Source organism: Megascapheus bottae, unplaced genomic scaffold (genome assembly GCF_031878675.1).
Source record: "Megascapheus bottae isolate mThoBot1 unplaced genomic scaffold, mThoBot2.hap1 HAP1_SCAFFOLD_40, whole genome shotgun sequence".
Taxonomy (NCBI): Eukaryota; Metazoa; Chordata; class Mammalia; order Rodentia; family Geomyidae; genus Megascapheus; species Megascapheus bottae.
In genome coordinates, this window is record NW_028327715.1 from 7,106,310 (window position 1) to 7,132,974 (window position 26,665).

Consider the following 26,665-nt stretch of genomic DNA (forward strand, 5'->3'; position numbering starts at 1 on the left):
AGTTTTTGTTCTTGCTAAAGAGATTCAGAATGGCTAGCAATGCAGAGTTTCATATGTAATTAGCTAGTTGCTCATTGTTCAATAATAGGTTCTTGTATGCTAGAATCCCCTTCTCGCTGGCTTTGCCACAAGGGAAGGGACTCTGTGTGTTTTCTTGCACAGACAGTTTTATCAACCCAGAGTTGTGTAAAAACCTGAGCAGTTGGTTGTCTCTCAAACTGTGAACCCTATTCCAGCTGCCTTGGCTTGTTTATCTGTCATAGGAATCGGCCTATACTTGGTTTCCTATCTCACACTAGGGAATCCCAAGCTGCTCCTGTATTCTAGAGTTTGTCATAGTGAATGACATCACTTAGTCTGGGTATCTGGACACTCCCCAGGCCATCAGTGCACACGCAGACATGCATATACCCAGGCTTAAACCTGTGCATGTGCACATAGCTAGATATGAATTTGTGCATGTGCATGTGTATACACACATATGCACTAAAGTATATGTTGGTTGGGTGCTGGTGGCTCACACCTATAATCCTAGCTACTCAGGAGGCTGAGATCTGAGGATTGTTATTTGAATCCAGCCTGGGTGGTAAAGTCTGTGAGACTTGTTTTTGTTTTTGTTTTTTATGTGACAGTCACATAAGTCAGATAATGAATACATTTCTTGTTGAACAGTGTTAACCTCTCTCTCAATTTCTCCCAGTTGTTTTCCGTCCCTCCCCATCCCTAAGTCAGATAAACTTACAAGACAGACTCTTATCTCACCCAAATAACTGGAAATGGAGTATGTGTGATTCAAGTAGTATAGCATCAACCGTAAATAAAAAGGCTAATGGACGGCATCCAGGCCTTGAGCTCCAACAGACAGACAGGCAGACAGACAGACAAAAAACCCCATATGATTTGTTTTTTGTAGTGATTTCCCCACTTTCCAATGTGTAGGACAAGCCACTTGATCACCTCTGAGTTTTCTGACCCCTGATGGTTTAGAGAACACTGATGGTTTATCATAGTTTCAACATCACTGTGCTTTCATAGTTCCAGTATGACTATCCTCTAAGTGGTTATGGATAATTGTTTTATCGTGGTCTTATCCATTATTCTTCTTATTTGCCTATCCTAACAAACCAACAGTAGTCCCAGAAGGTCTCACTGCCTCCCTCATGCACCTGTCTTTTGAAAATACTGTTACTCTGGTCCAGAATGTCTTTACTTTTTCTGCTATATGCATTCATTTTTGTACTGCATCCTCAGCTTTGACCTCATTTTTCTTATGTACCTTCTCTTTTCTCCTTTTGAGTCTACCCATAATATATGTCCAAGCTGGGAAGTGTTCTATATCATGACCCCATGTCACTGTGTATAATTGTAGCAATGCCTTTTGTTGTGTGTACCAGCACTGGAGCTTGAGCTCAAGGCCTCGGCTCTGTCCCTTAGTTTTTTTCCACTCAAGGATAGCTCTCTACCATTTAAGTCACTGATCCACTCTTAGTTCTTTTCTGAGTAATTGGAAATAAGAATATCAGGGTTATCTTGCCCGGGATGGCTACCATCCTGAGTCTTGTATTTCAGGCTCCTGAGTGGTTAAGATTATAGGCATGAGCCTATAGGTGTCTGGGTTCATACAGCACATTTTGCATGATTTTTTAATTATCTATGTACTTATTAATACTTCCCATATAACTTAGCTTCTTCCTGTAACTCTGGGATGAGCTAACATGTCTAACATGCCTATGTTTTTGTTTCAATCCTTCCTGGGCATGAAGACATCTTCTTAACTTGAGTCTCCTGTAACTGTCTATTTCTTAATCTCTCCAAGCCTCTGATCTGTGAAATGGGATGGGGAAGGTAATAATTTTTTGAAAGGCTTATTGCCAAGGTTAAATAAAGCAATGCAAATGAAGTGTAAGCATAGTCTGAGAGTTAGTAGTATTGTATCATTTTTTTCCTGACATGTTAAATGACTGACAGGGAAGCAGACATAGTAGAGGGGCCCAGAAGGAAAATAGAGAAGGGACCTAATGGGGAGAAAAGAGCCTTGGACTCCTGGTGTTGCTCTGGAGTATGAAGGGAAGCAGGCTGTGCCTAGGTGGAAAGAAGGCACCTTCACAGCCTCCAAGAGGGTAGCCACTCTGATTTGCATTTCAGCCACATTTATGACACCATCATAATGGATTAAGAGCCCCAGCACTGATATATTAAAGGTTAATGGTGCATCCTGCTTTTGTATTGATTTGTGGCAGCAAATATTTGTGGGTGTAGAGAGCTGAGAGCCAGCATGTTCTTGGCATGGAGGAACTGGCGGCTGGCAGGGCTGCTTGTGGAACACTCTCACTGAATGTCAGGGATGCAAGAGCCAAGGAAGCCAACAGCAGCTGCATCCTGGTGGGATGCTCTCAGCCAGTGGAGGCACATTTCCAAAAGTAAGATGGATCTTGAAACTTCATCCCCCTGAAGGTGGATCCCATAAAGAAGCAGGCTAGATTCCCAGACTCCTTAGAGATCTCTTGTGTTCTCAGCTGTGACCTACAGCACTGTGTTCCTCCTCCTGGCCCAGAACCACAACTCTTGTATTCAAGCATTGCTATGACTGCGTGTCTCAGATTCTCTATCCATCCATGGTCCTGAAAGGAGACTGGACATCCCTAGAGGTATGCTTTTCCCAGTAGAATCCAAGCTTAGATGCTGAAAGGCAAGAAAAGGTTAATTTATTTACATTGAATGTTTGATGCATAGCACCCATGTTCATGACAATGTCATGTAGGGAACAAAATGTTTTGGTTTGGCTGGAACACTCCTATAGTGCCCCCAGATCCCTCATTCCTGATGAGAGTTAGGCAAAGTTGCAGACACTGGTGCTGTAACTACAAGAGGAGAAGTTACAGAGCACAGTCATGTGTCAGATTGGTTTATATTTATTTGATCAGCTACTTCAAAGAGAGTAGGAGGGGTTTATATCATAACAAAGGCCTCCCAGAGACTGTGACATTGGATCAGTCAAGATACAAGAGAGGGAGGCAATTGGAGAAGGAAGGGTAGACCAAGTAGACCAGAAGATGCCGCTATGAATATCTCAAATGAGGAAGATGTGGAGATGGGTGTGTGAGAGTAGAGGCACTAGCACACTAGCATTCAGACCATTGAGACTTTCAAGGCCATGTAGGGAATTTTTTTATATTCCTTTGAGAGAGAAATTGTCTTGGGAGTATTTTAAACAGTGAGGTGGCCGAGTCAGGGGTTACATTCTAAAAGGATTGTTTGCTTGTTCCCCAGAGAATAGATTATATAAGAATTAAAAGTGGGGGCCGGGAGTTTGGCCTAGTGGTTAAAGTGCTTGCCTCGCATGCATGAAGACCCGGGTTCGATTCCTCGGTACCACATACCTTGAAAAAAGCCGGAAGTGGTGCTGAAGCTCAAGTGGTAGAGCTCTAGCCTTGAGAAAGTCCAAGGACAGTGCTCAGGCCCTGAGCTCAAGCCCAGGACTGCCAAAAAAAAAAAGAATTAAAAGTGGAAGCAAACTGTGTGCCTACAATCCTAATTACTAGGTAGGCTGCAATCTGAGAATCACAGTTCAAGGCCAACCTGGGTAGAAAGTCCATGAGACTCCAAACTAACCACGAAAAATAGTTGGAATTGGAGCGGTGGCTTAAAATGGTAGAGACCCACCCCTGTTCCTCCTCTAATTCTCCCAACTCAGTCAAACACTATTCTGTTCTTTGAGTTTCTGTGGCCCAAAACTTTAGAACTTCTGCCAATTCCCCTCTTTTTTGCATGTCTCACAAAATTTTCATTGTATCTGATCTCTTGTACATCAGTCAAGAACCTAAGGGCTTCCTCTCTCCTTCACTGCTAATCATTCAGTTTCTCTCTGGATACTGAGAACACTTTCTCTAAAGATCTTCCTCTTTCCATTTCCTTTTGTCTTTGTACCAGGCTTGAGGCTTGAACTCAGGGCCAGGTGATATTTTTGAGCATTTTTGGTTAGCACCAGCACCTAGCTATGGATTTTTATTTTTAAGGCAGAAGATGTATATGTTTTCAATCTGATGGAAATGATCTATAAAGAGAAGTCATTTCATTATATAGGAAATAGAAGTGACAACTAGAAGAGAAGTGTACTTTGCAAGAAATAGAGTTAGACATAAATAGGACCAGCAGCAGAACCTGTAGTTTAAAAGAAGGCTGGGTAGCTGGGTGCTTTTGGCTCATGCCTGTAATCCTAGCTACTCAAGAAGCTGAGGTCTGAGGATACAGTTAGATGCCTGCTAGGGCAGGAAAGTCTGTGAGACTCTTATCTTCAATTGCCCACCAAAAAGCCAGTAGTGGTTCAATGGCTCAAGTGATAGAGTGCTAATTTTGAGTAAAAAGAAGCTCAGGGACAGTGCCCATGCTAAGAGTTCAAGTCTCAGGACAGGCAAAAAAAAAATAACAAATAAAAATGAAGGCCAGGGCAGGTATACAATGGTTTTAGAATAACAAATTTATTTAAAAGGTACAGTTCTTTACTGATGACTTCTCCCTACTTGGGAAACAATAAGCAGAGTTAGAAGTTCATGAATTGCACAGTGAAATTTAGTATCAAGAGTCCACTTGAAGCCAGTGAAGTTAGTGAGTCTAATATTAGAGCCATCAACAGCCTGACTCCATTTCCTGTCTCAGCCATATTCAGCTAGTCAGCTACAAAGACAGTGTTCATGTAAACCAGAGTTGATTGTGACAGAAAACATGAACTGAGCACCTGCTGCCTATCTGTCACACCATTTATAGGCGTACTGATCTGTTATGCCCTGAGGAGGTTATGTCTAAGTTGGGAATCTTGCTCTCTCTCCTCCTTTTCCTTGGCTCCCTCTTTCCCCTTTTCTTTTTCCTCTCTCTCTCTCTCTCTCTCTCTCTCTCTCTCTCTCTCTCTCTCTCTCTCTCTCTCCTCCTTTAGTATTCTTCTTCCTTTCTCTCTTATTCCTCTTACACTTCTTTCTGTCTTCCTTTCCTTCCTGGGCATGGATCTAGTGGGCATAAATTCATTTCATCTCTAAGACCTTAGTGCTGAGCTGAGTCCTTGTAATGGGAAGATACTGAGCCTGAATGCAGATGGGAGGTAGGGGTTGTTGACAAAACAGGAGATCCTCAGGCTGGTAGTACCCCATGAGCAGAGCAGGCTATGAAAATGCAGGAGAAGGCAATAGGAGAGAACAGAAGTAATCATGTAGAGCCTCCTTTATAAGGGTAGTAGAGTCACCCGCATTGGACACTATTAATAGTGTAGATGTTGAGCTTCTGCTATATTCCAGGACCTTCACTGTGCACTTGGGCCACAGCTACCTCACTTCCTTTAAGTGCTCTTCACAATATCCCTTACTAAGCTGTTCTCACTTCCAAGATGCAAGTGGAGTCCTCTCACAAAAAGAAAACACAGGAATCAGTTGCCCACTATGTAATGACTCATCTACCCTAGTCTGTCTTGAGGGCAATATACCAGGCTTGGTTGAATCCAGGAGGAAGAATCAGAAGCCAGGGAGCATTTGGTCTGCCCAGTGTAATAATTCCCAGAACGGATTTCTGGATGCTGGGGATGGTCTTGTAGCCTTTTGAGTCAGTCTGGGTGTGTCAGTCTGGTCACTGAAGATACAATTATCCCAGGTCCTGGCTTGCTCATTATATTTCCAGCTGGCAGGGCAGGCGGTTGAAGGTGCAAGGAAGGCAGGGGTCTTATTTTCCAGACAGATCTCAGCACACTGAATGACTGACCCAGATGCAGGTGAACACAGGGGAGAGAAGAGAACATGCTAAGTTCTCCAGACTCAGAATGGATACTTGGATGTCAAAGGAATTGTTAAAAATCACTCTGGGACCGGGAGTTTGGCCTGGTGATAGAGTGCTTGCCTAGCATGCACAAAGATCTGGGTTCGATTTCTTGGTACAACATACGTAGAAATGCTGGATGTGGTGCTGTGTCTCAAGTGGTAGAGCTCTAGCCTTGAGGAAAGCCCAAGGACCGTGCTCAGGCCCTGAGTTCAAGGCCCAGGACTGGCAAAAAAAAATCATTCCACTCATTTGTGTTTACAGTAGCATAAAATGCAAATTGGGGAGCAACACATTTCTGAGAAGTAGGAGATTTGTAACTATTGCCTGCTTCTTTGCCCTATTTTTTGCTTTTATATTTTATTTATATTATCCAGGGTTGTTTCTTGTAAGAATGGAAATAGATATGTACAAATGCTTTTAGATCTTTTCTTTTTTAAATTTCCATTTGCATTTTATTTAGGACATATTTTCATCTTGATAATACAATAGTACTCTCTAACATGAGAGAGAAAGCTTCTAAAACTCATAGTGTATGCCTGAAATCCATATTTATCAAATGCTATATACCACTTTCCCGATGTATACCTACCTACATGTGATAAAGCCTCACTCATCAATTAGTCACAGTAAGAGATTTAAAATGATAATAGATACCAGGAGCCAGTGACTCACACTTATAATCCTTGGACAGGGTTCCCGAGGTGGTTTGTCCCTAAGTACAATTCAGGTCTGCAGTCACTCTGCTGACTTCAAGAATTCCCACCGACTCAGCTGTGGATACCAGGAGCTTAGTGCTTCAACTCCCTCCAGGCATTCTGGGAGGTTCTGAGGAAAGATTCTAGGACAGAAGCTGACAAGCAACTCCCCAGTAGCTGCCCACTGCCTTTTCTCCTGGGCTATTCTCAGGATTGTCCCTTAGGAGCTGAGCCTCTCATCTCCTTTTTGCCTAGAGGAAGAAAATGCACTGGAGCCAGAGGCCCTAGATGTGAATTTTAATGCCTGAAGCATTCATCTTAGCTGTAAAACAAAATCTCTTCCTCCATTTTCAATAATTCTTATCCTGCTCTGTTAATCTCCCTAGCATTTTCCTCACTTTATACGTGACATCCGAGGTTAGCAAGCCGTGTCCTCACAGGCCACTTACAACTGACCACCTGTTTTCCTGAAAGCTAAGACTGCATGCACCTCTTTGAACATTTTTTTCAGTGCTGAAAATCAAAAACAAAAATGAAAGACATATGACTGAGTGGCCGGTGGCCATCAGAGCCCACCTAAGCCCTGGGAATTTCCTTTCCAGAAGGGTTGCTAACCCTCACATAACATATTATTGCTTTGCTGTGGGTGATGCTACCAGTCTCTCTCTCCACCTCTACTAAGTGAATGCTACATATGGTTCCTGCTCTCCTTCCCCTAGACCCAGAGCAGGGCTCAATACAAGCAGACATTCTAGAAATGATGGGTGTCCAACGATGAATGGATGAAAGGTAGAAGATACTAAGGAAGGCTTGTACTGCCTGGGAAAAGGTTCGGAGGTGGTATATATGGGAGAGCCATGGGGATGATGCCCAGAAGGGGTGGGACAGCAGGCAAGGAAGGAGTATATCCTGGTACTGAAGATTCTGGGCATCAGTAGAATCCTGGTCAGGCATCCTTGCTCAGCACCATCTCTCACTGATTCAAATGTGAGCCAGAAAAGCAATACATTTGGAATGATAGCAGATACATCTGTGCATTGTCACAGATGGGGACAGTGTCCCTATATTTCCGGGTCTATGGGCTACTCCACTCATTTCCTTTCTTCTTCGAGGAGAATAACAGGACTTCGGGATTTAGATTTATCAGGCAGGGTATGACATCCTCACTGTGGTTGAAATCTGCTTTGCAGATCCTGTATATTGATTCTTCTCTTGTTGCAAGTGTATTTATCTCCATTGCCAATGTAAATATTTCTGTTAACATGCAAAGATGGATTTATAAGGTCTGTATTCTTGATTTTTCTCATGCCACAAACACATTTATCTCTTTGTTAATGAAAATGAATCTAAGAAGTAGTGAGATTGATTTGGGGGGTAAAGGTGTGGGGAGGAAGGGGGTGAAGCCACACTGGGGTGATTGCCCTTGGTTAAGTCTGAAAGACACATTGTGAGACTCTGAACGGTGTGTGTGTGTATGTGTGTGTGTGTGTGTGTGTGTGTGTGTGTGCGTGTGTTTGTATGTAGGGAGGAAACTGCTCTCAAGACTGTACAAAGTCCTTGTTCTTTTGTTTGCCAATCCTGGGTGTTGAACTCAAGGCCTGAGCACTGGCTTTGGGCTTTCTCAAGGCTAGAGCTCTAACAGTTGAGCCACAGTACCATTTCTGGCTTTTTTCTATGTATGTGGTACAGAGGAATCGAACCAGGGTCTTTCATGCATGCTAGGCAAACACTCTCTCATTAGGCTGAACTCCCGGCCCACAAAGTCCTTTTTCAAGACAGTGTTTTAGGCTCATAGAAAACCATGGAAGAAGAGATTGTGAAAGCTAGAGAAGGTCCTACCTGAGGTAGGAGACACAGAAAAGTAGTTCTCACTGTTCTAATCTCTGGATCAGCCAAGCACAGATGAATGGAAGAGAGGGATTCAACAAAAAGCTTGGAGGGGAGCATGGCCTTTGATATGGAAAGAGCTCCAAACAGAACACAATGCAGAAGTAATGTAAGAAGATACATAGTGAACTGAAATGGCAGAAAGCCACAAGGCACCCATGCTTACGCTAACACATGTTCCTGGCCAGTTCAAAACAGGTAGGCAGCCTAGGAATGATGCTGTGTGTGTGTGTGTGTGTGTGTGTGTGTGTGTGTGTGTGTGTGTGTGTGTGTGTGTACATGCACACTGGTCTTGGGGCTTTAATTCAGGGCCCAAGCACTGTCCCTGAGTTGTTTTTTTTTTGCTCAGGGCTAATGTTCTACCATGCTAGGTACAGCTCCACTTCTCTTTTGTTGTTGTTGTTTTGTTTGGGTGCTTAATTGGAGATAAGAGTCTTGTGAACTTTCCTGCCTAACCTGACTCCAAACTGTGGTCCTTGATTTTCAGCTTCCTGAGTCACTGGAATTACAGACATAAGCTGCTGATACCTGGCTAGAGAATTGTTTCTGCTGCCTCTTGGAGGCAGTTTCTTGGGTGTTTGGGTGTCTGTATGCTCACCCTTGGTCATTACATTAGATACCAGTGCTGTTGGTAAGACCATAGACAAGTTGTTGGTAAGAAACATTTGCCCAGATCCAGCCAGGGAGACAGATTGGTTCTGATCATACAATCCTGGAAGCTGAAACACAATATTTACCCACATCTTTCTCCACTCAGGTTTTTACCACCCCAGTGTCTAGCCTTTAATACCTTCTTGTGGACTCATTCAACCCCCTTCACATGCTGATTGGAAGTCTAATAGGAGAGCTGGCTCTCCTTAAAATCTGACTGTGGGCTAGGTATATATATTTGATCTCAATCTTCCCCAGTTCTATGAGAACAATGGATTATAAGGCCTTGGGGATGATCAAGACTGCAGCTCCAAGGGCCATTGTGAGAGATACTGGGCTACTCAAGCAAGTTGAAGCATTCAAAGGCAGGAGCCACGTCTAGGGCTCCCATGTCTTTTTAACAGGTAACCATAGCCCTGCACGAGCATCCCAGAGGATCATATCTCACATAGCAGGACCTTCTCAGGTAAACAGTGCTCTCCCTGAATACCCTACCTCTTGGTTCTCTAAATACCTGCTTTCACCCATCCTACAGATTTGATATATTCATGGCTTTCTTATTCAGAAGACTTTCATCAGCCCTGGCCCATGAATTAATGGCTCCTCTTCTGTGATTCTGGGCTCCCTCATATGGACCTGTCTTTCTATCCCATTCACATTGTTTGGTCACTCTGGGTTTACTTCTCCACTCACCTATTCCCTGTTGCAAACCCCTGGAGGATGCTCACGATTCATCTTGTGCTCTGTGTCACACGAGCCTTATATACTAGACATTCAGGAATTGTAAGGGAAAGGAACCGTTCCTGTGTCTATGGAGGTGCATGGTGCATGGTAGTTTGACAGAGACCCTGTCTTTGAAGGGTGGGCCTACCTTTTCTTCTCTGTTGTTGTCAATGCCTGAACAACTGTATGTAGTTATTGCTGGAGAAAATGGCTTCAGAAGAATACTACATTTCCTGTGCTGCCAGGACAATTCATTCCTGGACAAGCTTTCTTGACTTTTCTCAGATGAACACCTTATCTGGCTTCAACATCTGTTGTCCACTGACTGCCAATGTTGGCTTGGCAGCCTGGCTGGCTGGCTGTCCTTGCTCTCCTTTCTCCTTCCCTGAGTGACTCTTCCAGAATGGTGTACTTTACCAGGAGGTGGCTTTGGGGTGCCACTATTTAGGCTCTTTGGGTCAGGCCCTCTTAAGGTTGAATTACCTTGGGAAAATGGCAGTGGTGACTACAATGTGCCTAGCCTTGTAGTGAGGCTGAAAATCTTTGTTGGAAGAGGCAGTGCATATCCTTCTGCGACAGGGAAATCTCCATGTTGATTCATGGTTAGGGGGGAGGCTGGGTCAAGCCGTGGCATCTAATGTTGAAGATGATGTTCTGAAGACAAGACAAGTAGCTATGCTGGAACAGAAAGGGAAACAGAATCATAAACATCTGGGCTGCCTGCTTGTCATCAGAGATGTTCCCTGATCCTTTGACTGTGGGTATGGTTGTGAATAAATACCAGGACCAGAGAGGGTAATCTCCATTTCAAATGTGGGGAAGAAACAGGAGAGCCACACTCCCTGGCTTTTATGCATTCATTCTGCACTCAAGGAAACAGCAGTAATTTAGAGTAGTTCAGTATTTAGACTCAACTGTGTAATTCATCCTGATGTTTCCCATTCATCAAAGCCTTGTGTTTGTTTGTAGTACCATGAGAAAAATAAAAAAATGTGGAAAAAAATTCCTCTTTCCTTTCATTACAGGCAAATTATGACAAAGTTACAACCCTTGGGGCTCTTCAAGCAAAGGAACATCTTGCTTCAATTAGATATAAATAATGAACAATAATTAGGAAGATTTCTTCATCGAATTTGTTATTTCATGTTTCCTTTCATCTGCAGTGTACTGAAATCAATCCTGAACTCTGTTTGTGGGCTATGTAGCAGAGGCCAGAGGAATGCTGGGAAGTTTGTCTTTCTAGCTAGAAAGGAGCCAGATACTGCTGGACCTCCGTGAGGACATTGCTAGCCCTGAGTACAGGGTCACCCTGTGATGATCCAGCTTCCCCTACACCAGGCCCCCAACACTTCACAGTCTGTGGAGACAAGATCTATTACAGCAGCTCACTGCCTCCAGTTCCTGAGCATGGACCATATCAGATGCCGCTATATGATCTGAGCATACCCAGCTTCTTCCTCTTGTCAACTCTCTGCTACAGGCTCTGCTGTAGCCCTGGGTTTAAAGATTTGGAAACTGCTGGAGCCTGTGGTTCATGACTATAAGCCTAACTATTCAAGAGGCTAAGATCTAGAAGACTATGGTTTTAAAGAGCCAGCCTAGGCAGAAAAAAAACATCTGCCAGACTCGATTTTCAGAGTCAACTAGTAAAATGCAAAGGGTAAAACCTTGGCTGAGCAAGCAAAGTGAACAAGGGTAAAGCCGTGAATTCAAACTCCAGTATTTGTAGGCTGCAGTCTGAGTGATGGTAAGCCCTGGAAACAAGGTGGAGTTCCTGTTTGTCCTTGCTCTGGCATGCATACTGTTGAAGTGAAGCCTGCTGCCAGGGAAGCCTGCAAAATGTGGAGATGTCACGGAGAGGCAAGGAATGGAGTGGCTTCTCACAAGGAAAGACAACAGGTGGATTTTAAAGTGGCTTGTGAAAGTGTACAGGTGTGTAGTTGAGAAGGAGGGATTCCAGGAAAAGGCAGTAACATGGCCTGGTGCCATAGATGAATTTTGGTGGCATTTTTCATTTTAAGATTGGCGATTGTGAAGTGTGGGAGTGGAGACAACTGACAGACATTGGAAGAAGGAGGCACTGTAAATTAAGATGGGAAGATTGGCTTTTACTGTGGGAATAGTGACTCAGAAAAAGGTATGGGTAGGGAAGTGGGTGGATAAAAATGAGACACGGAGATTTCTAGGAGAGAAATAAATAGTCATCAGATTACAGCCTGGCTAGATAGATTGGATGGCCACCATGATTTTTGCTTTTATAAATAAGAACTGTAACATTCTCTCAACAGGCTAAGCCATGCTCCCAGTATGAGTTTATTTTATTTTATTTTTATCTTATTTTATTTTTGCTCTAATTACTTTTAAGACCACCTTCTTGTAGGAGGATCCTGCATAGCTGGAATTACAGTTTTGTACCACCACATATAGCTTATTGGTTGCCTCACCTGGCCTTGAAACATGATCCTTCCATGTTAGTGACCCTCTTAGTAGCTATATTATATTTCCAAATTCAGCCTGCCTGCCTGCCTTGCCTGCCTGCCTGCCTGCCTTCCTGCCTTGGCTCCTTCAGGCTCTTTTGTTTTCTGATAGTATGCTAGCACAAAACATTCAGTAGAAACTTCCATTCCTCTTGTATAATGCTCCTCAGTCAGTCATGTGATCATGAGAGAGAATAGCCCTCATTCTTCAGTGTGTGGTGCTATCAATTTTGTAAAATTTAATTTTATTGTCAGGGTGATATACAGAGGAGTTATAGTTACATACATAATAAGGTAGACAGTACATTTCTTGTGGGATATTGTTACCCCCTCCCATGTTTTTCTCCCACTTTCCCTCCTCCAGCCCCCAAGTTGTAGAGTTCATTTCCAACATATTCTCTTATGTGTATTGCCATTACATTGGTTCACACTTTCTTCTTTGTCTTACCATTTCATTGATCCCTTTCCTTTCCCTAATTCAAATAAATCAGTTACAGTGACAACAGGGAATAAAACATAGGGGGAAAAAAGAAAAAAAAGAAATAACTTCACATAGTACATTAACAACACTCACAAAGAAAAACCCTTGTTTCCATATCCCGGAGTTTGTTTCGCTTAGCATCATCATATACGGTCATATGTACATAGCTATTGAGCAATATACTAATTATTACAAATGAGGGAATCCATGGAGTCTGTGTTTCTTTGGTTCTGGCTGACTGCACTTATTATGATTTTTTTCCCAACTCTTAAATACAAGTAATCAATAAGTTGCACAATATATTTAACCCTTTGTTAAAAAGAAGGCTTCAGGGAGGATTTCATCCAATCACAGGTTAGTGTCTGCATATATTGGGTAGATTAATGCTAAGGTATGATGTTCATATTCTCCAGTTCATGATAGTTTCAATAAAAGATGGGTATGCTGGGACATAAGTACATCATAAGTCAAGGAGCATCTGCATGTCTCCTTCTGAAAAGAAGGTTCTCCAGCTCCGATGTCTGTCCTCAGGCTGCTGATAGTCCTTCCGGAGGCACTCTACCCAACATGCACCTGGCTGGGAGCTACCTGAGTCTCCTCCTTATACAAGCCAGTGCTTTCAAAAGTGCTTTATTTTCCTTTCCCTATCCTTTAAATATCCATCAAAATTTGGACAGATGAATGGAGAGAGGAAAGGCAGAAAATCAGTCATTATATTCAATATACATGTATAAAACTGAAGCTACCGTGACATGAAGGTATGGGTGAGATTATGAAAGATGGGGGAGAATGAGGGAAAGGGATGATATTGGCGATGCATTGTACTCAAAAACTGACTTGTTGAATGGAAAACCCTTTGTACAATTATTTAAGTTTTTTAAAAAATCTTAAGGATCATGAAATTTCAAATAAAACTCCAGGTTTCTTAGTTTATAATTAAAGAAAAATAAGCCCTGTCCAAGTAACTCATGTCTGTAATCCTTGCTACTCACATAGCTGAGATCTGAAGATAATAGTTCAAAGCTGGCCATGGCAGGGAAGTCTGTGAGACTCTTTTCTCCAAGTAAACACCCAAAAAGTTAGAAGGAGAGCTAGAGTGCTAGCCTTGAGCACACAAACTCAGAGGTAATATCCAGGCCCCGAGTTCAAGGTCTAGTATGGGTATATGCACACAAGAAAAATAAAAATAAGTTGCTTGATGGTTGGTACTCAAAAGCAGTAACTGACTGGAGCTCTAAAACATCTGAAATCTTTTCAGGAATGCCATTCCATTGATCTAGCCTCCTAGTGTGAGTTTATCTTGTACTGGTGCCACATGTCAGTGGCCCGTATCTGCCATTTATCATTGTCATCATCATCATTAATCTCGCCAACATGACTATTTCCTTCTCCATTCTCTTTGAATGTTCAGGTCAGAAACATTCAATAATTAATATTATATTCTCAGTATTTATCTAGATAAAACAGGAATCCTGTCTACTTTTTCCTTATATACCTCAAGCTCAGTGGAAAGACTGGTTCTTTAAGTTCAGCATCTTTGAGGGAACCTAGCTACAGTAGAAGGCAGAGGCATGACAAAACCCTTCTCTGGGCTGAGCTACTTATGCTGTTAGGCAATGGTTGTGAGTGGGTCTGGGTGGGCCTTGGATCTTAGGAAGAAATCACAGACCATTCCCATCTTTGCAGTGTATGATATGCAGTATATACTCATGCTTTGTTGCTTGTTTTCCTTTTTCTTTTTCTGGCATTTCAGGACATTCCAGGATTTGTCCAAGCAAGTAGAGATGCCTTACGGCACTGTGTGAGACTCTGTTGTCTATGAATACTTCCGAGCTAAAGGCACCAACCCCCTGGAGCAGGACAGTACATTTGCTGAGCTCTGGAGGGCTATCAGCAAGAATGGAGGGGCTGACAATTGTGTGTCCAACCCTTCAGAGGGCATCAGAAAGGTAGGGAGGAATTGGTGCTTGAGCACATGTGCTGAGCCAAGGCTGTGAATGGGCTAACCCTTAAGGTGTGAGACACACTCCCAAGTCTTTGAAATAGGTCTGTACCTGCAAGGTAACCTCTTCTCATATCTTTTTCCATTTTACTTTCTTTGTATTGTAAAGTTGATATGCAGAGGGTTACAGTTACATAAGTAAGGGAATGAGCACATTTCTTCTTGAGCAGTGTTATCCCTCCCTCATTTTCTATCACTTCTCCCATCTCTCAGCACAAATTGTAAAGTTCATTTCCAACATAGTGTCTAGTGAGTATTTCTGTTGCATTATTTTGTCCTTTGTCCCACCATTTCTGTGATTGCCCTTCTCTTTCCCAAGTCAGATAAATTTATATACAAGGCAAAGAATACCAAAATTAAAAACAGTGACAACAGGGGATAAGCCAAAGGGAATGGGGATGAAGGAAAAAAGAAATAACTGCAAATAGAATGCACACACGCACACACACACACACACACACACACACACCCTCTTGTTTCCATATCTTGGAGTTCATTTTAATTCATATGGTCATATATGCATAGCTACTTAGTTATTTTGTTCTGCTAGGATAATCCTAGACATATACTCATTGTTAGAAATGAGGGAAACCATGGAGCCTATGTTCTTTTGGGTCTGGCTTATTTCACTTAATATGATTTTTTTTCAGTCTTTCCATTTCCTAATGAATGAGGTGATGACATTCTTCTGATGGAAGCATAGAATTACATTGTGTAAGCTAGGCATGGTGGCTTGTGCCTGAAATCCTAGCTATTCAGGAGACCAAGATCTGAGGATTGTGGTTCAAAGCCAGCCCAGGCACTAAAGTCCATGAGACACTTATCTCCAATTAACCACCAGAAAACCAGAACTGGGGCTGTGGCTCCAGGGGTAGAGTGGTAGCCTTGAACTGAAGAGATCAGGGACAGCATCCAGGCCCTGAGTTTAAGCACCATGGCCAGCAAAAAGAAAGAAAGAAAGAAAGAAAGAAAGAAAGAAAGAAAGAAAGAAAGAAAGACAGAAAGAAAAAAAGAAAGGGAGAAGAGAAAGAGAGAGAGAAAGAAAGAAAGAAAGGGAGAAGAGAAAGAGAGAGAGAAAGAAAGAAAGAAAGAAAGAAAGAAAGAAAGAAAGAAAGAAAGAAAGAATTCCATTGTGTATATATACTACATTTTTTGATTCTTTCATCCACTGAGGGACGTCTGGGTTGGTTACATAACTTAGCTACAGTAAAGTGAATATGCTGCAGTGAATATGATTATGCTGGTAACATTAGTGTGGTCATTTGGATAAATGGCCAGGAGTGGGATTTCTGGGGAGCTCTGTATTTATTCTTTTGAGGAACCTATATATTTCTTTCCAGAGTGGTTGAACATGTTTAAATTGGCACCAACAGTGTAGCATTCTCTCTTGGCTACATTCACACCAGGATCTGTTAAATTTTTTTTCCTAATAATGGCCATTTTTAACTGGGGTGAAGTGGAATCTCAACGTCGTTTTGATTTGCATTTCTTTTATTGTCAAAGATGTTTAACATTTCTTCATGTGCCATTCTTATTTCTTCTTCAGAGAAGTCTCTTTCTAAGTGTTTAGCCCACTTATTAATGGTGTGGTTGCTTCTTTGAGGACTTTTTTTACCAGTCCCAGGGCTTGAATTCAGTGACTAAACACTGTCCTTGGGCTTTCTCAAGGGTAGCACTCTACCACTTGAGCCACAGCATCATTTTTAGCTTTTTCTATATATGTGTAGCAAGGAATCAGACCCAGGTCTTCGTGCAAGCTAGGGAAGCACTTTACCACTAGGCCACACTCCTGGTCCCTCAGGATTTGTTTTGTGGGGAGGTTAATCTCTCCCAAGTTACTCGAGCTAATCTTAAACTTTGGCAAAGTAGCAGGGTATAAAATTAATCCACAAAAACCAACAGCTTTTCTGTAGGCCAAAAATGAGAAAAACAAGGGTGAAATCAAGAAAGTAACTCCTTTTGTAATAGTCTCAAAAAATACCTAGGAATTAACTTAACCAAAGATGTGAAGGACTTATATAATGAAAAATTTTAAAATCTGAGAAAGGAAGTTAAAACAGAATTTAAAACCTGAGAGAGGAAACTTAAAAAAAAAGCCAAGAAAGGAAATTAAAACAGGAAAAACCTCTCATGCTCGCAAATTGGTACGATTAACATCATGAAATGACAATATTACCAAAAGCTATATACGGATTCAATGCAATACCTACCAACATCTCAACAACATTCTTCAGTACAATAAAAGAGCAATCTAAAAATTTATATGGAATAATGAAAGACTCTGAAGAGCAAAAATATCCTTAGTAGGAAGAACAGTGCTGGAGGAATATCAATAGCAAACTTCAAACTCTATTATGAAGACAGTTATTAAAAAAAGAAAACAGCTTGATATTGGCACATGAACAGACCTGAGGACCAATGAAATAGAATTGGAGACCCAGAAATGAGCTCACATATCTATGGCTACCTAATGTTTGATAAGGGAGCCAAAAAATGCTAGATGGAAGAAAGACAGCCTCTTCAACAAATGGTGCTTGCAGAATTGGCTATACACATGTAGAAAACTACAGTTAGATCATTATAACTCACGCTGCACCGAATCAATACCAAATGGACCACAGACCTCCATATAAGATCAGATACCTTGAAAATATTACAAGAAGGGATAGAGGATACACTAGGGCTCCTTGGCACAGGCTGACACTGAGTAAAGAGCCAGAATCACAACAAATCAAAGAAAGGCTGGATAAATGGAATTACATTAAACTGCAGAGCTTCTGCATGGCAAAGAAAATAGCTAGCAAAGTAAATAGAAAGACCACAGGTTGGGAAAAGAGCTTCACTAGATATAAAACAGACGATAGCCTGTCCTCATATCTTTTTATTTTTCTTTTCTGTTTTTTTCCAGTTCTGGGTCTTGAACACAGGGCCTTAGCACTGTCTTTGGACTTTCCTTCAGGCTAGAGCTCTATCACTTGAGTGGCAGCCTGACTTCCAGCTTTTTCTGTTATGTGGTATGGAAGAATTGAAACTGGTTTTTCATGCATGCTAGGCAAGCACTCTACCACTAGGCCAATCTCCCGGCCCTATCCTCATATCTTTAGTCTCCAGTTTGTTAATTCAGAAACAGAGAGGTTAGGTACCTTGTGACTTTCAAAGGGATGCTATCCAGGGAAGAGCAGGCAGATTAAGCTAAAGCCTTGGCTCTCTGTCTTTATGGGCTTATATAACCGTTGCCTGGGGGTCTGCCTGGTGAAGGTGAAAACATTTGGCACAAGCAGAAGCAGAGTTATCAGACTTCCAGGGAGTCTGGAAGAAGCTTTAGGAGATTGTGTATGTGGTATGTTAACCAGGAGACTGAGATGGGGAAGACTGTAAACAGGACATGGGGCTACCTAGATAGGCTGTATTGTGAAGAGGCATGCTTTAATGATGACAGGAAAGGTGACAAACCTGAGATAGAGATTATACAGGAGGTCATGAGAGGAAGCCATAGCCAAAACAAAACAAAAACAAAAACAAACAAATAAAGGGTCAGGCACACACCAGCACCCTCTTTAGTAGCTATTAGACTTTGCTTGTTTGTTTTCACTTGATTTCTCACAATGAGCACTGAGGATTGCTATCTCATTTTAGAGATGATTACCAGAGACAGCTTCACACTCTGACTCCTGACTGAGGTTTTGCTGCGTCAGAGCCATGAAAATCCATATGGCGAAATCCACTCAGTTAGATGCAGCTTCCAGGATGCTTCAGCTGGTGGGCACCATTCTGCCTGAGGTGTGGGAATACTACAGGTGCTGCCAACTGTCCCCCAGCTCATTTATGAGTGGTTTGTGAAAGATAAACTGGCCTTGGGGCCAGGACTATGCCTTACTTCACCCAGGGTTCTCTCTCATCCTTCCCCTTTCACATTGTCCCACCAGCCTTGCAGAACTGTTCTCTCTCTCTGTCTCTCTGTCTCTCTGTCTCTCTCTCTGTCTCTCTGTCTCTCTCTTTCACACACACACACACACACACACACACACACACACACACACACACACACACAAACACCAGAATAAACTAAAGCAAACCCAAACCAAAACACACCCTCTGTATGTTCCCTTCTCTCTCTGACTTGTCAGGGTGTCTCGCTGTTCTTCACAGAGCAATGGATGTCCTGGTGGCACGATGAAAGTCGTGGGGCACCAGTGCTCACTGCTCTGCAGAAGGAGAGGGTCCCCCAAACCTACAAGCTTCTCCATCCCCTGAAGGTTCACCACTATCCAGGAAGAGAACCCTGAGTTTGTCCACGCCTGGAAAGCCAATCACAGCTTCAGCCCTGTGGGTCCTAGTTACTATGTGAGAACACATAGTTATGTGCTGATGAGACATTTTGTTGTCATGTAGCTCAATAGCAGGAGGTGTCTCTCTCTGGAGCCTGACATGAGTCAGTATGAATTCCCATTCTGCATGAATGGGTCACTCTCTCTGGAACCTCAGAGCTGAGAGAGACCTAGATCAGTTCTTATGGTAGAATTTCCTTAAAGACTTACGATACCTAAAAACACATAAAGTAGATTTTGACCACTGACATTTAACTAAAGTAGTTCCATTCTTACAAGATTTATTAGACCTCCTTAATGCCTAGTGCACTCCACTCCAGCCTTGAGCTTAAGGACCTCCTTTCATCCCCAGAGAGTGAATCTTTGTGGTTGAGAGTCACCTCATTTGGAGATAATGAAGTCAAAGCTGAGCTAGGGCCTTTTATGAGTGCAAGGCAGGGGTGGTGTGGCCTTCGAGTTCCCTCTCCCAGATTTCTTTTTCTCTCACAGTAAACAAATGCTCTGTCTACAATAGATTTTTATGAAAATCCACTGTAACAATTATCCACAAATCATTTCTTATGAACAAAAGACCCCATAAAGAATGGATAGTTACAGCACATACAAACACTATCCAATTAATATCAAGAAGATACCATGAGCATTTACAAATCAGTAAGAAAAGCTCAAACAATTTAATAGGGAAAAATGGGCAAAAGGCTCACACAGATTTTATAGAAGAAGCAACACATGTGGCCAATAATCATAGGAAGAGATGCTCAAAGTCATTAGTGATCTGTGAAATGCAAATCAAGAACATAAAGATGTATCATTTTCCACCAATTAGACTGGCATCAAGTGAGAGGTGGTAGAGAGGATTTGACAGAACAGGTGTTTAATTGCTGCTGGGAGTGTACTCAGTACAACCACTTTGGAAAAGAGTTTGTCATTCTCTTATAAAATGGGACATTGCATAGCTAGATTCTACCAATTCCACTCCTGAGCATATACCTCAAGTACATGTCTCTCAGCACTCCTGGAGATAAGAAAAGCCACAGTAATATTGCCTGTAGAGTCAAAACTCTGGAAACAATCCCCATGACCATTAACAGAGTACAAAAAAACAAAGGTATCTGCAAGGAAATGCATGAACTGTCTTGAATAGTGTATATGAATCTTAGCAGAATGGTATTGAGCAAAATAGAAGTATTAAAGGCAACTAATCGAAGATAATGTGCAGTATCATATCCTTTAAAAAACAAAATATCCTCATATTCACATCCAAAGTCAGGATAAAATGCAAGAATCATCATTAGTATTTGCTGCAGATGGGAGGCATGGAGCCACAGGAAGAAGGGAAGCATATTGTTGGATGAAAATCAGAGTCAATGCTAAGGTTTAGATAAGCCATTTTATTGTTTATTTCTAATGATAGCACCTAGTAAGTGGTTTGATTATAAATGAGAGTTATACCCAAATAAATGACCTAAAGCAAGGGTTGCAACTGTTATCATTGTGCACATCCATCAATTCTTCCAAAATAAATATAGACTAAGTCAGGCAGAGGTTTGTTCCCCATTCAATCCCTCCCTCCCTCCTTTCTCCCTTCCTTCCTCCCTTTCTTCTTTCCTTTTGATTATCTTTAAGTAGATCCACAAAGGAGTTGTCATTTAACAAAGCAGTTTATGAGTACCATATATCTTGATTGATAGTGCTCATTGTGACATTCTCACCCATCCCTCTCCCACATACCCCTTCCCTCACTCATCTTAGTTTTGTAGAATGTGGTCTACATGCCTGCTCTGATATGCCTCAAGATAACTAAAACTTTCCTCTAGAGAGTTGTGGCTTGGCCATTGTGAAGATGTCTTCTCACTCTGGATGCAACACATTGGCAGCCCATCAGAAAGTGTTTATTGGATGTATTGATACTTTTGAGCAAGAGCAAAATCATAAGCAAAACCATCAATGAAAAGTTCAAATAAAGCATTCCTTATCAAATCATACAACTTCTCTGGAACAGAATCTAACCTTTTTACAGTATACAAGATTTTTTACTTTCCTGAAATGATTGATGTATAAACTCCCAAGCCACTTTTGGGTAGAGAGGATCGCACATTTACCTTTTACATTTGAATCTGCAATAAAAATGGAGGGCAGTGCTAGAAAAGGTGGAAAGGTTTTATAATAGTGTCATAAACACAAGTTTACATTTTTTGGAAAGAGAAAAGCTCAGATTCACCTTCCAATTTTCCTTCTTGTATCTCTTTGAGTGGTTAAGAGATGGAAATAGAACCCCCCATCTCTCTTTCTGGATTTATTCCTCCCCACATCCCCCCAGCACAGATTTGGTAATGTGGAGTCCAGGATGCGCAGGTTATATATTCTCATTTCTCAAGTGAAGACCATGCCTTAAATCTGGAACGCGTAAGGGGAAAAATGAGCAAGTAGGGAAATAGGCATTGATGCTACAGTCAAATGAGGGTAACTGCTTCCATTCTCAAATACAACCTGCTTCTTTGCAGTTCAGACAGTCTGGCAAAGATAAGAATGCCCAGTATGTGACTCATAGGGACAATTACACTTGTAATTTCCAGTTGCTCTTTGATGATACCAGTTCCATTTCCAGAAAGTGCATGGTAGTGGAACAATGGTTAATTGCTATTAAAGTCAAGGAGTTGGGTATCTGCATAACCTTGGAAAGCTGCTATTATTTTTAATTCACCAGTACTGTGGTTTTTAATGACTTGAAACCAATTTAAGTGGGGTATGGCTTAGGGAGTGGCAATCACTTTTGTACAGTAGCAGAGGAGGAAAAAAGGTTGTATCATGCTTGTTCAGACTCCATTGGTTCCTGGCAGCATTGCTGAAACAGGGAGGAAGGTAGAGCTTTGGTCCTGATGATGAAACATTTCAAGATGGGACCTGGGAGGAGAGAGAGTTTTTATATCCTAAGAGACTGCAACAAATACTTTTTAATGCAACTGTCTATCTCCAGGGGAGAAAACCCTTCTACCCCTAAGTGACCTGTGGACAGGCCTCCATTCTACACAGCCATATGGACCTAACTGACACACGAAAGAGGAACCAAGAATGTGGCCAACTAGATCCATGACTCAAATTTGATTTTGTAAAATATGCATGTATTTATTTATTTATCTGTCCACTATATAGAATTTTTATTTCTGCTTTCCCACAGCAGAGTGGTGGGACAGCAACCATATGGTCACATTTTGACAGCAACCATATGGTCACATTTTGTCATCTATACTTTTAGAGAAAAAAATTTAAAGAAAGTGTGTCTAACGCAGAGTTCTGCCCCACCTAAAAGCCCACAGACATCTCCAGCAGCTCATCTTCCAGTTCTGCACAGCTGGTAACCTTTAAGTACCTGTACTAACTCGTTCTCTTGTTCTGCACCCTCACTGGTTCCTTCAATAGTTCATCCTCCAGTTTGGTACAGTCTAGTGGTCTGTAAGCCTCACTAGTCACTTGTTTCCCTGCTCTGTGCCATCTAGTATTGCATGTATCTCTGTAATCAGTGGTCTTCTGGTTTTGTATTATTTGGTTGAAAGGTACCTCTAATGATTTGTTTTGTTGTTATGGATCATCTAGTAGCCCTACTAGCTCATCTTCTAGTTCTGCACCATCTAGTAGCCCATAAACCACTACAATCGTTTGTCTTCTTTCTTCATAGCATCTAATAGCCCAAAGGTATTTGTAGAAGCTCATCCTTTAGCTCTGTGCTACTTAGTGACTCATGTTCCTGCAGTAACTCCTGAATTGGTACTAATAATCCATAGGCATTTCCAATCACTTGTCATCTTGCTCTGGACCATGTCCTAGCTCCAAGGCACCTCTGGTAGCCTTTCTTTTAGCCCTGCATCATTTAATGCCTTGTATTGTCCTTTCTAGGTTTGATGCTGGCCGCCTAGGACTATACTGGGATAGCTTTTGTCCTGGCCTGATCTAGTTTTCCCTTTGGGTCCAAGGCACTGTGCCAAACTACTTACATGCATTACTGCTTTCTTCATAAACAAATTTCTCCATGATTATATCTCCATAATGTAGAAAATGAACTTGAGCCTCAGAGAGTCTGACTTGCTCAAGGTCATAGAGACCAGTGGTCTAGCCATCCAAACCTCACACCTTCATTGCCTCTGGTGGAAGCTAATGTTGCCATTTCTTTCTTTTTTTGCAGATAATGATAAATTCTTATTTATTGAAAGACATTCAGTTGAGAAGTAGAGAAATAATTGTTAGGTAAGCTTAAATGGCACATGATTATGATTAAGTTCCACTAATTTTGTATTTCTGAATTTGCTTTCCATGCAGAGCATTATATTCATATAGCAGTAGCAGGAAGAACTGTGTTTTTTCTTTGTCCATCTTCTTGATAAAGTAACATTGCCATTTCTGTTCTTCAATTCCTTTCTACCTGTGTGCATACTTTTTACTTCTGTTTTTTATTAATCTAATACTTTCACACCCACATAGTAAAATGTATGCCTGACCTCAGTTATTAAAAGACTTTTCCCATCTTCCATGTGTCATAGCAAAGATTATTTAGGTATGTGATTTTTATTTATTTTTTATTTCCATATTATTAAAATTATCAATTGGAGAAAACTTTGAGACACAGAGCTACAGAGCTGAGCTGGAAAGTGGTTCAAATTTATATGATAATAACTATGTGGGATTATTTTTTCTTTTCTTAAGCTTGATGAACTCCACCAAGGAACAGCTCACATAACCCAATTTCTGTGCAGTGCCACGACTGACCTGGACTGCAAAATGATTAAACCTTTCCATAAATCAGACCTAATATTTAATAACATTGTCAACTAGAATATAGTGTTAATAGTGTAAGTGTCAATCTTTACAGCTTGTTGAGCTCTTTGAACAAATAGATGAGTAACTTGTCTCAGACCTTGTGGCTAGAAATAGTATTTTTTTTCCCTAGAGGGAGGTAGCTTCAGAGGCCAATAGTCTTCCCAGAAGTTGTTTTATTTTTCCACTCCGTGAATTTCACTGGGATTATAAAATGTGGATGCAATTTATTTCCATCATTGATCCAATGCTTTGGCCTCTTCTCTCAGCACCTGCGTTTGTACCTCCCCTCTTCCTTTCTGCTCTGGGTTGAGGGCTGCTGGAGTCAGAGACTAGTCTGTGACACATAAGATGGTATTCGATGGAAGGACTGTGGACAGATGAGGAACTTTTCTAGTATCTTTCTTTGGAATGATTAATGTAAGGAGGCGTTATACATGAGGCACCACTTTAGCTCTACAAAATGCTAAGGAGGTGAAGTTGCAGATGGCATGAGTTGGTAATTTTGAGGTGCTGGATTAAAATGCCAGAAGGCCTCAAGTGCCAGTGGTTCAGGCCTCTAATCCTCGCTACTCAGGAGGCTGAGATCTGATGATCACAGTTCAAAGTCAGCTCGGGCAGGAAAGTCCACGAGACTCTTATCTTCAATTTTTAAAAGAAAAGTCAGAAGTAGAGCAGTAGTTCAAGTGGTAGAACATTCGCCTTGAGCCAAAAAGATCAAGGACAGTGCGCAAGCCCCAAGTTCAAGCCCCAGGATAGGCACAGAAACAACAACAAAATAACACCCAAATCACTACCACCACCAAAAACTCAGAAGGCTCTGACCCTGATAATGGGAAAGATAAAGTTCTGATTTCCATCAGAAAATGAGCAGGAAGGAAGTAGGAAACTCCCTATGGAGGAACAAAATGGGTTTGTTGGAATGCATTTAGATAACCACTTCATTTCTACACTTTTTGTATCTGCTTAATAGCACTCTATCCATTTACAGGTTGGATGCTCTCCTCTCTTGATTCATTCATTTATTCACTTACTCATCCATTCAAGAAATGCAGTTCAAGCCATTTCTGCTTAGGAGTTAGGAAATATGTGTTTAAATTCCATTTTAGCCTAATTTAATCCATGGTTTTGAGCTAGTGAAGTCACCTTTCTGAACTATCTGAGAAACTTCAGCAAAGTTTGGCATGATTAGATGTGAGCTTACCAATGTGTCGAATCTAAAGCATCCAATGTGGATTGTAGCCCAAAGCACACACTCTGGTGGATGCCAGCACACTGTTGTAGTATCTTCTATATGTTAGGAAGAAAGATGACAGAATATGAACACAAACACCATTGGTATGCATAAAATAAAATGGCATACATAAAATAAAATGCTTATATATTGTGTTCATTTCCTGAGCTTAACTTATAGTTGTACAGTCAGCACCCAACCCAAGATACAGAACACTGACAACACCCACAAGAGTTTTTCTGGATATTTCTCCCCATCATCAAAGACAGACACAATTTGTTTCTTGCATGACAAATTAAATTTACTTTTAATTTGGTTTGTATAAGCAGATTCTAAACACTATAAAATTCTGTATGTGCCCTATTTGACCCCCCAAAAGCCTCAGATTTATCCATGATGAAATGGACATCAGTATTCTGTTTTCTTTTTTTTTCCTTTCTTTGCATTTTTGAATGGAATTCCTTTGTAATTAAAAATTTCACCCTTGCTTATCCATTTGTGGTGGTTCATATTTCCACTGTAACAACTGAGGACTCCTGAGCATGATATGAGTATTCCTAAACAAGTCCAGTCAAGGGAAGCTTCCATTTTATATGAAAATAATAGGAGGACATAATCAAAGGTCATGGTATACATCTGTGTTTACTGCTGTATGAAAGTGAGAAATCAATCCCAATATGGCTCCACCATTTCACACTCCCAGTAGTAATACAACCCTTGATAACTATAATGCTAGACATGCCAATCAATGCTAGCATTGTCACCCCCTGTGACTGCCTTACTTGTAGCCAATTATTTTTTCTTTTAGATTAACTTAGAGTCACTGCAGTGGATGTGAGTAGATATCTCATTGTTTCAGTGTAATGGCTTTGGATATTGAACTCGTTTTCATGTCCTTCTTGGTCACCTATATATTTTCTTTTGGGAGTGTCGGCTCAAGCCTTTTGTTAATTTTTATTGGGCTCTTCATCTTTTCATTGTTGATTTATATGGGCTTTTAATATATCCCCTGATTTAAGTCCTTGATAAAATGCATGTGCTACGAATATAATTCCCAATCTGTAAGTCATCCATTCATTTTCTTAATGGTGTCTTTTGAGAAGTAGAAAATTTTAATTTTGATAAAATATCATATGTCAATTTCTTTCTTTTCCTCTATAGTTAATGCTTTTGGGTTCTGCCTGCAAATTTTACCTACTCCAAAGTGGCATAGATTTCTTTTAGATTTTTTCATGTTCTACGCTGCACCTAAAAGTAATTTTCCTGTGTGGAATGAGAAAGTGATGAGTTCATTTGTTTTCTATATTTGTACGTAATTGATCTCGTCTCATCTCTTAAAATATCCTATATTTACTCAAGAACAGGTGAGAGACCTTGATTGAAAAGCAACAGGACAATATGTGTTGGTCAATGTCTACATTCTCTACTCATTTCATTGATCTACCTTTCTATTCTTATGTGGATACAAAAATGATCACAGTAGTTTATAGTAATTCAGAGTTAGATGGTTTAAGTCTTCTAATTTTGTTATTCTTATATAAGCTTGATCCAACAATTCTGGATCATTTATCTTTACTTA

At 41.1% G+C, this 26,665-nt stretch overlaps 1 protein-coding gene across 1 annotated transcript in view; it reads left to right on the top strand.

Annotated features, from left to right (window-relative positions):
* Window positions 1-2,018: 2,018 nt before the first annotated feature.
* Window positions 2,019-26,665, top strand: part of LOC150039465 (glutamate receptor ionotropic, delta-1-like) — a 63,044-nt gene continuing 38,397 nt past the window's right edge. The window contains exons 1-4 of the mRNA XM_090327840.1: window positions 2,019-2,120; window positions 2,260-2,420; window positions 14,036-14,124; window positions 14,520-14,662. Of these exons, the coding sequence (XP_090183966.1) occupies window positions 2,019-2,120; window positions 2,260-2,420; window positions 14,036-14,124; window positions 14,520-14,662 (495 nt within the window). The remainder of the gene's footprint in view (window positions 2,121-2,259; window positions 2,421-14,035; window positions 14,125-14,519; window positions 14,663-26,665) is intronic.